At 36.3% G+C, this 12605-nt stretch overlaps 3 protein-coding genes across 3 annotated transcripts in view; 2 read left to right on the top strand and 1 right to left on the bottom strand.

Moving 5' to 3' along the window:
• Positions 1 to 12605, bottom strand: part of SOD1 (superoxide dismutase 1) — a 1049346-nt gene that overhangs the window by 961391 nt on the left and 75350 nt on the right. The window lies entirely within an intron of this gene.
• TIAM1 (TIAM Rac1 associated GEF 1) overlaps positions 1 to 12605 on the top strand; it is a 1375699-nt gene that overhangs the window by 850133 nt on the left and 512961 nt on the right. The gene's annotated exons all lie outside the window — the stretch shown is intronic.
• On the top strand, positions 8185 to 8894 carry LOC126951707 (transmembrane protein 14C-like). The gene has a single exon (XM_050786112.1). The coding sequence runs from the start codon at positions 8341 to 8343 to the stop codon at positions 8677 to 8679; it is 339 nt and encodes a 112-aa protein (XP_050642069.1). The 5' UTR covers positions 8185 to 8340; the 3' UTR covers positions 8680 to 8894.

Here is a 12605-nt window from a genome sequence, read left to right on the forward strand (position 1 = left end):
CCAAAAAGAATTAAAAAAAGACACAACAGCGTGGGACTTTTGTAAATGTTTTGCAACAATAAAGAAGATTAATATATTACTAAAAACATACACAGAACAATATTTCTGAAAATCATTAACACTAGGAACCAGAAGAAAAATTTAGACTATACTACTTAACACCAAAAAAAAAAAAAAAAAATTAAGAAGATCAACTCAATACCATATTAAATAAGTCACTATATTGAGATAAGAAAAGGTATGAGAACAAAGATACAACATACCAGAATATCTGGGACACATTTAAAGCAGTGTGTAGAGGGAAATTTATAGCACTAAATGTCCACAAGAGAAGCAGGAAAGATCTAACATCACAGTTAAAAGAACTAGAGAAGCAAGAGCAAACACATTCAAAAGCTAGCAGAAGGCAAGAAATAACCAAGTTCAGAGAAGAACTGAAGGAGATAGAGACACAAAAAACCCTCCAAAAAATCAGTGAATGCAGGAGCTGGTTTCTCGAAAAGATCAACAAAACTGATAGACCGCTAGCAAGACTAATAAAGAAGAAAAGAGAGAAGAATCAAATAGACGCAATAAAAAAATGATAAAGGGAATATCACCACTGACCCCACAGAAATACAAACTACCATCAGAGAATACTATAAACACCTCTACGCAAATAAACTAGAAAACCTAGAAGAAATGGATAATTTCCTGGACACTTACACTTTCCCAAGACTAAACCAGGAAGAAGTTGAATCCCTGAATAGACCAATAGTAGGCTCTGAAATTGAGGCAACAATTAATAGCCTACCAACCAAAATAAGTCCAGGACCAGATGGAGTCACAGCTGAATTCTACCAGAGGTACAAGGAGGAGCTGGTACCATTCCTTCTGAAACTATTCCAATCAATAGAAAAAGAGGGAATCCTCCCTAACTCATTTTATGAGGCCAACGTCATCCTGATACCAAAGCCTAGCAGAGACACAACAACAAAAGGGAATTTTAGACCAATATCCCTGATGAACATTGATGCAAAAATCCTCAGTAAAATACCAGCAAACTTAATTCAGCAGCACATCAAAAAGCTTATCCACCATGATCAAGTGGGCTTCACCCTGAGAGGCAAGGCTGGTTCAACATATGCAAATCAAAAAACGTAATCCAGTATATAAACAGAACCAAAGACAAAAACCACATGATTATCTCAATAGATGCAGAAAAGGCCTTTGACAAAATTCAACAGCCCTTCATGCTAAAAACTCTCAATAAATTCGGTAATGATGGAACGTATCTCAAAATAATAAGAGCTATTTATGACAAACCCACAGCCAATATCATACTGAATGGGCAAAAACTGGAAGCATTCCCTTTGAAAACTGGCACAAGACAGGGATACCCTCTCTCACCACTCCTATTCAACATAGTGTTGGAAGTCCTGGCTAGGGCAATCAGGCAAGAGAAAGAAATAAAGGGTATTCAGTTAGGAAAAGAAGACCTCAAATTGTCCCTGTTTGCAGATGACATGATTGTATATTTAGAAAACCCCATCATCTCAGCCCAAAATCTCCTTAAGCTGATAAGCAACTTCAGCAAAGTCTCAGGATACAAAATCAATGTGCAAAAATCACAAGCATTCTTACACACCAGTAACAGACAGAGAGCCAAATCATGAATGAACTCCCATTCACAATAACTTCAAAGAGAATAAAATACCTAGGAATCCAACTTACAAGGGATGCGAAGGATTTCTTCAAGGAGAACTACAAACCACTCCTCAGTGAAATAAAAGAGGACACAAAGAAATGGAAGAACATACCATGCTCATGGATAGGAAGAATCAATATTGTAAAAATGGCCATACTGCCCAAGGTAATTTATAGATTCAATGCCATCCCCATTAAGCTACCAATGACTTTCTTCACAGAATTGGAAAGTATAATATTAATATTAAAAAAAGAGAAGGTATTTGTAGAATTAGAAAAGAAAGTGAGGGAAGAAATAATATCAGTAAAAATCTTGAAGTGAAGAAAGAAAGAAAATAATATGAATAAAAATGTATCAGTGATAGAGGATAGACATGAAAAATATAATATTGAATCCAATAAATAGTCATGGTGAACAAAGTGACCAGAAGATGATAGCATCCAATTAGATGTTGTCCAGAAGATGATGGTACTCCAAAATAAGTATAACTAGTATTTTCAATGAAAACAATTGAAAAAAAAAAGAAAGGAAAACATTCAATGGTACAGTAGATGAAAATTTTATTAAGTTGAAAAAATTAAATATGTTGATAGCAAGAGTTGTCAAAGTTCATCAAGATAAATGAAAAGCAGAAACAAGAAAGCATATCTTACTGGGATTATTGAACTTCATGAATAAACTGAAACCTACATGGGACTAGGGAGAGTCACCTAAAGAGAACAGTAACAATTCTGTCCTTTTCTTCCATAGCTAGGAAATCAGAAGGAAATAGAATATCAACTACAATATCTTGAGGAAAAGAGTTGCTACATCAAGAATTTTAACCTTACCCCAATATTGTTAATAGATTGAGATAACATTAAATTATTTTCAAATATGCAAACCTCCAGGAAGGATTACTAATGTAACTTGGAAAATGGAAAAACAAAGCAAGGTAAAACAATAAAAAAACCCCAAAACTACTTGAAGCTATAATTACTCAACTAAAGGTTGAATAAAACAAATAATTCATAAATAGGAGAGCTTTGGTTCCAATGGGTAATTTGAATATTAAAACCATTTAAATATACAGTTTAGTATAGATAATTAACATATGTCTAAAACCTACAGAAATAAATTAAGTGCTAAGAGTAAAAATAATTAGAAAACTAGGAAAATGTTCGGTGAATATAACAATAAAAATAAGGTAATTTGGGGATGTTGGAAATAGAAGAAACACAGACTATAAAGCAAAATAGAGAAAATAAAGGACACCAAAAAGAAGGATGTAAAATAAAACTCTTATATTCAGAGACAGAAGTAAGCTACAAATATACATGACAAACTTAGCTTTTCAAATAAATACATAAATTGAGTAAATACAAAAGCAAACTACAAATACTATTACATAATTTCTATGAGACACACGTAAAAATAAATCAGAAGTTAAAAATTAAAAGTGAAGATTAGTCATCAAATGGAACAAATATAAAAATGCTTGCAATTTTAATATGAAACTTTAAATAAATGTGACATGTTTAAACAATTACAAAGGAGGTTTATATTTTACTGAAATGTAACTCAACAAGTGACATAGTATTGAAACCTATAAAGTCAAAACCAAAGTAAATATTGTATCTAGAGATATTGGCAGAAAGTCAGTACTAGTGTGAAACTAATTGCCTCCTTTAGTCCTTGAAAGATTATATTGAACAGAGATAAATGAATGGGAAATTAAAAAGATTTCAAGAATATGTAATAAACTCTATCCACTACAGAAAATCTTTTAAGCACTTGTAAGTTTTTTGTTTAATTGAACATAAATATATTCCGAAAGATAGAATTAGTGTAGGTTACAGACACTGGGAACAATATTAGAAAGCTAGAAATAAATAACAGAAGAAAAATAATATTAACAATGTTAAAATAAACAATTTTGTAGTCAAAGAAGAAAATAAAATTTAATAAGCGAGGAGACTGCATATAACAACCTCTGGTATATTGCCAAAGCTGTATTCACAGGAAAGTTATAGAATTAAGCACCTTTATTACATTCTTGCTATATAAGAAAAAAAGTGGAACAAAAAAGCTATTGAATTTGAAAATTTACAAAAGAAAAAATGAACATAAGAAAGCAGGAGAAAATAATAATTTAAGCTAAAATTAATGAATAGAAAACTGAAAAGCAGTATAAAGTATAATAAATCCAAGAGCTTTTTGTACCTTGGTACAAAATCTAAGTATAAATCTAAGTATAAATCTAAGTATAAATCTAAGGTATAAATATCTAAGTGGTTTTTCAAAGAAGGAAAAAAACAGCCAAGCACACAAATTAGGGATAAGTAAGAAGACAAAGCCAGCTGACAGAGAAGTCAAAATTATTGGGTAATACTTTCTATTGATTTATGTTAAAAATGTTAAAATCTGGAAAAATGTATTTTCTCTAGGAAGACCTAAATTGCTGAATGTTGCTAAAATAGATAGGAAATATATGTAGTTTAATATCTATGAAATTCTTGAGGAAGTTGTTCAACACCCACCCCTAAAAGCTGTCCAGATAGCTTCAAAGACTTCAAGGAAGAGACAATTCTGAAGAGTTCTATAGATCACAGGAAAATGTAGGAAGGCTTCCAAACTTGTGAAACTGAGCACAAAAATGATACTTTCACTTTGATAATATAGACAAAAATGTAAACTACTATAGAAAACAGCTGTATTTTATATATGGTTACAATTATATTTCAAAAGACCCTTCCCTAAGCAGTGCTCACTCTAAAATTGCTGGGAGAGTGCATGTTGTGAATTCACATGATTACTTTAAAGGAGAGGAAAATTATTCATTCATGTTGCAAAGACATTTTTTAATTGATAAACTTTTAATTAATTTTGGATGTTAAAACTAATTTTTTTTTATACTTTAATTTCTGGGATACATGTGCATAATGTGAATGTCTATTGCGTAGGTATACATGTGCCATGGTCGTTAGCTGCACCCATTGACCCGTCATGTACAATATACATGTAAAATTTCTCCTAATGCTATCCCTCCCCTAGCGCCCCAGCCCCGACAGGCCCTGGTGTGTGACGTTCCCTCCCTGTGTCCATGTGTTCTCATTGTTAACTCCCTCTTATGAGTGAGAACATGTGGTGTGTGGTTTTCTGTCCTGTGTTAGTTTGCTGAGAATGATGGTTTTCAACTTCATCCATGTCCCTGAAAAGGACATGAACTCATTATTTTTTATGGCTGCATAGTATTCCATGGTGTATATGTGACACATTTTCTTTATCCAGTCTATCATTGATGGGCATTTGGGTTGGTTTCAAGTCTTTGCTATTTTGAATAGTGCTGCAATACACATACTTGTGCATGTGTCTTTGTAGTAGAATTATTTATAGTCGTTTGGATATATACTCAGTAATGGGATTGCTGGGTCAAATGGTATTTCTAGTTCTAGATCCTTGAGGAATCGCCACACTATCTTCCGCAATGGTTGAACTAATCTACACTCCCACCAACAATGTAAAAGCATTCCTATTTCCCCACATTCTCTCCAGCATCTGTTGTTTCCTGATTTTTTAATGATCACTGTTCTAACTGGCAAGAGGTAGTATCTCACTGTGGTTTTGATTTGCATTTCTCTAATGACCAGTGATGATGAGCTATTTTTCATGTTTGTTGGCAGCATAAATGTCTTCTTTTGAAAAGTGTCTTTTTATATGCTTCACTCACTTTTTCATGTTTTTTTTTTCTTGTAAATTTGTTTAAGCTCCTTGTATATTCTGGATATTAGCCTGTTGTCAGATGGATTGAAAAAACTTTCTCCCATTCTGCAGGATGCCTGTTCACTCTGATGATAATTTCTTTTGCTGTGCAGAAGCTCTTTAATTTAATTAGATCCCATTTGTCAATTTTGTTTTTTGTTGCCATTGCTTTTGATGTTTTAGTCATGAAGTCTTTGCCCATGCCTAGGACCTGGATGGTATTGCCTAGGTTTTTTTCTAGGGTTTCTATGGTTTTAGGTCTTATGTTTAAGTCTTTAATCCATCTTGAGTTAATTTTTGTGTAAGGTGCAAGGAAGTGGTCCAGTTTCAGTTTTCAGCATATGGCCAGTCTGTTTTCCTAACACCATTTATTAAATAGGGAAATCTTTCCCCATTGCTTGTTTTGTCAGGTTTGTCAAAGATCAGATGGTTGTAAATGTATGGCATCATTTCTGAGGCCTCTGTTCTGTTCCATTGGTCTATATATCTGTTTTGATACCACTACCGTGCTGTGTTGTTTACTGTAGCCTTGTAGTGTAGCTTGAAGTCAGGTAGTGTGATGCCTCCAGCTTTGTTCTTTTTGTTGAGGATTGTCCTGGCTATATGGGCTCTTTTTTGGTTCCATATGAAATTTAAAGTAGTTTTTCCTAATTCTTTGAAGAAAGTCAGTGGTAGCTTGATGAAGGTAGCATTGGATCTGTACATTACTTTGGGCAGTATGGCCATTTTCACGATATTGATTCTTCCTATCCATGAGCATGGAATGTTTTTCTGTTTGTTTATGTCCTCTCTAATTTCCTTGATCAGTGGTTTGTAGTTCTCTTTGAAGAGGTCCTTCACATCCCTTTTAAGTTGTATTCATAGGTATTTTATTTTCTTTGTAGCAATTGTGAATGGGAGTTTAGTATGATTTGGCTCTCTATTACTGGTGTATAGAAATGCTTGTGATTTTTGCACATTTATTTTTGTACATTGATTTTTGTATCCTGAGACTTTGCTGAAGTTGCTTATCAGCTTAAGGAGTTTTTGGATTGAGACGATGGAGTTTTCCAAATATATAATCATGTTATCTGCAAACAGACAAAATTTGACTTCCTGTCTTCCTATTTGAATACCCTTTATTTTTTTCTCTTGCCTGATTGTCCTGGGCAGAACTTCCAACGCTATGTTGGATAGGGGTGGTGAGAGAGGGCATTTTTGTCTTTTGCCGGTTTTCAAAGGGAATGCTTCCAGCTTTTGCCCATTCAGTATCATATTGGCTGCTGGTTTGTCATAAATAGCTCCTATTATTTTGAGATACATTCCATCAATACCTAGTTTATTGAGTGTTTTTAGCATGAAGGGTGTTGAATTTTATCCAAGGCCTTTTCTGTATCTATTGAGATAATTATGTGGTTTTTGTCATCCATTCCATTTATGTGAAGGATTACGTTTATTGATTGCATATGTTGAACCAGCCTTGTATCTGAGGGATGAAGCCGACTTGATCGTGGAGTATAAGTTTTTGATGTGTTGCTGGATTTGGTTTGCCAGTATTTTATTGAGGATTTTCGCATCAATCTTCATGAAGGATATTGGCCTGAAGTTTTCTCTTTCTGTGTCTCTGCCAGGTTTTGGTATCAGGATAATGCTGGCCTCATAAATGAGTTAGGGAGGAGTCTCTCTTTTTCTATAGTTTGGATTAATTTTAGGAGGAATGGTACCAGGTCCTCTTTGTACTTCTGGCAGAATTCAGCTGTTAATCCGTCTGGTTCTAGGCTTCTTTTTCGTTAGTAGGCTATTAATTACTGCCTCAATTTCAGAACTTGTTATTGATCTATTCAGGGATTCGACTTTTTCCTGGTTTAATCTTGGGAGGGTATGTGTGTCCAGGAATTTATCCATTTCTTCTACACTTTCTAGTTTTTTTGTGTAGAGATGTTTATAGTATTCTCTGGTGGTGGTTTGTATTTCTGTGGGATCAGTGGTGATATCCCCTTTATCATTTTTTATTGAGTCTATTTGATTCTTCTCTCTTTTTTTCTTTATCAGTCTGGCTATTGTGCTATCTATTTTGTTCATCTTTTCACAAAACTACCTCCTGGATTCATTGATTTTTTTGAAATTTTTTTTTTGTGTCTCTATCTTCTTCAGTTCTGCTCTGATTTTAGTTATTTCTTGTCTTCAGCTAACTTTTGAATTTGTTTGATCTTGTTTCTCTAGTTCTTTTAATTGTGATGTTAGGGTGTCAATTTTAGATCTTTCCCATTTTCTTCTGTGGGCATTTAGTACTAATAATTTTCCTATAAACACTGCTTTAGCTGTATCCCAGAGATTCTGGTACATTGTGTCTTTGTTCTCATTAGTTTCAAAGAACTTATTTATTTCTGCCTTAATTTCATTATTTACCCAGCAGTCATTCAGGAGCATGTTGTTCAGTTTCCATGTAGTTGTGTGGTTTTGAGTGAGTTTCTTAATCCTGAGTTCTAATTTGATTACACTGTGGTCTGAGAGACTGTTTGTTATGATTTCCGTTCTTTTTAAATCAAATTCAGCATCCATTCACTGTAAAAAAAAAAAAAAGTGATTAGTAAAATTTGTGAGGAATATTTATCTTTTACAAGACGAATTTTAGCATCAAGTTTTTGGTTGAAATCCTAAAAATTCCCACAAATAAGTAATAAGATAATTGTGTCCACCACCATCATTTAAAAAAATTAATAATGTAATAAGATGAAATAATGCATGTAGCTAATGTAAGACTACGGGAGCTCTCCCCAACCTGCCACCAGGACGCAGAGCGTCCGCCGCCCTGTGTCCGGCGACACCTCGCTGTCATCCCCCCGGCTTGTGCGCCCTTGTAGACAGCCCGGGGCCTTCGCAAGACCGGTGCAGGCCTGGGGTAGTCTCCTGTCTGGACAGAGAAGAGAAGAATGCAAGACACCGGCTCAGTAGTGCCGTTGCATTGGTTTGGCTTTGGCTACACAGCACTGGTTGCTTCTGGTGGGATCGTTGGCTATGTAAAAGCAGGCAGCGAGCCGTCCCTGGCTGCAGGGCTGCTCTTCGGCAGCCTAGCCGGCCTGGATGCTTACCAGCTGTCTCAGGATCCAAGGAACGTTTGGATTTTCCTAGCTACATCTGGTACCTTGGCTGGCATTATGGGAATGAGATTCTACCACTCTGGAAAATTCATGCCTGCAGATTTAATTGCAGGTGCCAGTTTGCTGAAGGCCGTCAAAGTTGGAGTTAGTATGTTCAACAGACCCCATTAGCAGAAGTCATGTTCCAGCTTGCACTGATGAAGAATTAAAAATCTGCATCTTCCATTATTTTCAATGTATTAACAGAAATAAGTGCAGCATTTTTGCATCTGACATTTTACCTAAAAAACAAACAAACAAACAAAAAGACACCAAACTTGGCAGAGGGGTGGAAAATCAGTCATGATTACAACTCTACAGAGGTGGCGAATATGTAACAGAAGAGCTTAATAAGACCCTAATAGAGATTGATTCTTGTATATTGATGTTATCTCTTCTTCTTTCTGTATCTATAGGTAAATCTCAAGGATAAAATATTAGATGTCAACTTTGAGGGCCCTGAAATCCCATTCTGTGCTCTGAGGAACAGTGTGAAAAAATCTCTTATGAGATTTAGAATATCTGTTCTTTTGCTCATCTTAGACCACAGACTGACTTTGAAATTATGTTTAGTGAAATATCAATGAAAATAAAGGTTACTATAAATAAATAAATAAATGAAAAAGAGTACGTGAGTTGGCTATTGACTCAGAAAACCTAAAAGAACAGCTAAAAATATTAAAAATAAATAATAAATTTCTCAAGGGCATCAGTTATAAATAAATACACAAAAATAAATACCAATAAAATCTGGTAGTGAATACACTGGAAACAGGGTGAAGTCAAGACAGCAGACTCTTCACTCATTTATTTTACAGTTATGATTCTCCAACTTCAGCATGCATAAGAATCACTGGAGGCCCTGCTGAAACAGATTGCTGGGCCTCAGACATGCTGATTCCAGAGATGCTGATTCAGTTTTTCCAGGTGGGGCTTGAGAATTTGCCTTTCTAACAAGTTTGTAGTGATCCTAATGCTGCTGGTTCCTGGACTACATTTGAATAGCCTACAACTCTGTGAAGTTGAAGTCTTATCCAGCCGTGTTCCACAAAAAAGCAAGCCTTGCCATATCTTCAATACCCTTTCATGTGTGCTACCCCAGTGAAGTACACCTTCACCTCCGGAAGCCCACTCCCTCATTGGGACTTTATAATCCAGCATTCATCCATTTCCCACACTCGCCTCTAAGTTTTGGAAGAAAACATTCATCTGTTTCCCAATTTTACCTCTAAGTTTTGGAAGAAACATGGGTCCTCCTGTTTCTTCCAAAACTTAGAAGTAGAGAACAAAGGTAACAACTCCACCATCAACCCTAATTCAATGTCATTGCCATTCCTAAAACTTAAAAGGAAGAGAAGATGGAAAAGAAAAGATAAGGAGTAGAGAAAACCGTCCAGAGAAGCAGAAAGGAAAGCCTCCAATACAGCCACGCCATTGTTGGAGATGGTTTTTATCTGTAAGTTTCTCAGTCTTGCAGCATCCACTCCCCATGACTTTTGATCCCCTTGTACTTACTCATTGCTTTTCTCAGATACTGTGCTTTCAGATTCATTTGGTTTCAGATTCATTGCTTTTCTCAGATATTGCACTTTCAGATTCATTTGAAGCTTTCGTTTATTTAGAGCAGTGACTCAAATCTGAATGCATGCCAGATTCCATTAAATGGCTAAACCTGAGTCCCACCTTTGAGATTTTGGTTTTGTTGGTCTGAGATGGGAGTATTGTCATTTTATTAAAGTTTTCCCATGAAATACAATGCACCTCTATGATTGAGAAGAGATCCCTATCACCTCAAAGTTGGCTAAGAAGAATTGTGCTCCAGACCAGAGAAGTGAGAATTTTCCCCAAATCGCCAAATCGTCTTTCTTTGCTTCCACCTGGAAATGTATACTTTCCATTTGATTGAGATTAAAGTTCAAAAGTATCTCTGTAGTTAAATTTGTGTGGAGAATGCAAATTATCTTATAACCACAACTGAGGATTCAGGCAGCTCACCATCTGACTTACGGTTGATGACTGATTTTTATGCATCAACTTGGCTAAGCTTCAAAGACCAAATGTTTGGTCAAACACCAGTCTAAAGGTTGCTATGATGACATTTTTCAGATAAGGTTGGTATTTAATCAGCAGACTTGAGAAAAGTCACGTACCTTCCATAATGTGGGTGAGCTTCCTCCAGTTAGTTGAAGACCTTAAGAGAAAAGGGTGACATCTACCAGAGGAAGAGGGAAGTCTTCCTTCAACCTGAGTTTACATTCAAGTTGCCCATCAGCTCTTCCCTGGGTCTCCAGCCTGCTCAGCAGATTTTGATTTTGCTAACCCCTACAATCATGTGAGCCAGTGCCTTAAAACCTGCCTCCTCTCTCACTCTCTTTCTCTGTATCCCTCTCTCCCTTTCTCTCTCTTTCTTGTCCCCCAGTTTCTCTCCCTTTCCTTGCCTCACTCTCTTCTCTCTCTACCCCCTTATCTCCCTTCTGGCCTCTCTCCTCTCCTCCTCCTTTTCTCCCTCCCCACTTTTCTCTCTCTTTTCTCTCCCCCTCTCCTCTCCTCTTTCTGTCTCCCCCTCACTCTCCCTCTTTCTTCTCTCTCCTCCCTCTCTTTCCCTTTCTCTCCTCTCTCCCTCATTCCTCTTTGCCTCTCTCTCCCTTACTCTTCCTCCTCTTCCTTCTCTCCCTCTTTGTGTGTGTGCATGTGTGTGTGTATGTATGTATTCCCTTCATGCATCCTGAAGGTATGTGTATTCACATGCTTACATGTAGACATATACATCCTACTGTCATTTTTTCTGGGGAGGACCCTAACACATCATCGACTTAGGTGGAAGTGAGATTCACTGCTAAGGCCCTGGGGTTTATGGCTTCCCTTTGGGCAACTTTGTCCCCTAAACAGAATACAGATCAACATTGAGTCCCCTGAATTTCTCTTAAACCTTCTGAGCATGAGATAGCCTCTCTAGGGTCCTCAGCTCCAGAGTCTGTGACCTCTGTTCCTGATCTCACCCCTCTTCAGAGCTGGTAAGCTGTGCATAAAGGATGGTGGGTGATAAACTTAAAATCTAACATTTGGGTTCTAAAACCTTTACAAATATTCAGACTTATGTAGCAGCTAAATGACTGAGCTTTCAACAATATCCTCTGTACTTTAGATTCCAGTTTCAGAACTGCACATTAAACCAATTTTGGTGGAGGGTACAAGGCAAATGTTAGATAAAACATGGAATATTAATCTTCACAGCAAAACCTTTTAGATTCGTTTAGATAACTGATTGCTCAAATAGCCTGTTTCCATTATTGTCTAAGCTTTGTGAATCACAGAAAGTACACTGCTAATCACAACTTGTCTGGTTTTAAGCAGGTCAGAATGTCCTCAAAAATAAAAGCTCAGTAAGCCATTAACCTTTTGTATTGGCCACTGCTATTTTATCTAGAGACCTTGTTATGAGGACAAGATGTTTGATCCATGGCAGTGGTTCTGAAACGATAGTGTGTATCAAATTTATGCAGAGTGCTTGAAAAACATAGAGTTTTTGAGTTCTGCTCCTAGACCTTCTGATTTAGTAGGTTTTGGGTAGAACCTCAAGATCTGCAATTTTAACAAATTCCCAAGTGATGCTGATAACTGCTGGTCCATACACTACTCTTTTAGAAAATCTAACTCTTAAAAAATACAGTCGAGCAAATGAATTAATGGAAAATAGATTTTTTTCACCTAGGTTCAGCAGGTTATCAACTGGCATTCATCGAACACTTAATATGTGCTTGGTCAGCACTGTGATAGTGTTGTGTGGACAGATGGTAATAGTTGCTGCCATCAAAGAACTAACCATCCGTTTGGAGGATCAAGACTAACATTACCTATTTGTAGTAAAGAACAAACCTTGAGATATAACAGCTTATGTGTCACAGATGAAAATACTGGCAGGAGTTCATAAGAAAGGAAGATAATGAGGACTCTGGGAACTGCAGAAAGCTTCTATCGAAGGGGAAATGAACTCGGCCTGGAAGAACTGGATTAATAGATTAGAAAATAAATTCAAAGTGGGAGAGTCACATGGGGAC

This window comes from Macaca thibetana, chromosome 3 (assembly GCF_024542745.1).
Source record: "Macaca thibetana thibetana isolate TM-01 chromosome 3, ASM2454274v1, whole genome shotgun sequence".
In the NCBI taxonomy this organism is placed as follows: domain Eukaryota; kingdom Metazoa; phylum Chordata; class Mammalia; order Primates; family Cercopithecidae; genus Macaca; species Macaca thibetana.

Coding starts and splice junctions, on each gene's coding strand:
- LOC126951707 (XM_050786112.1), top strand. CDS start 8,341: ATGCAAGACACCGGCTCAGTAGTGCCGTTGCATTGGTTTGGCTTTGGC.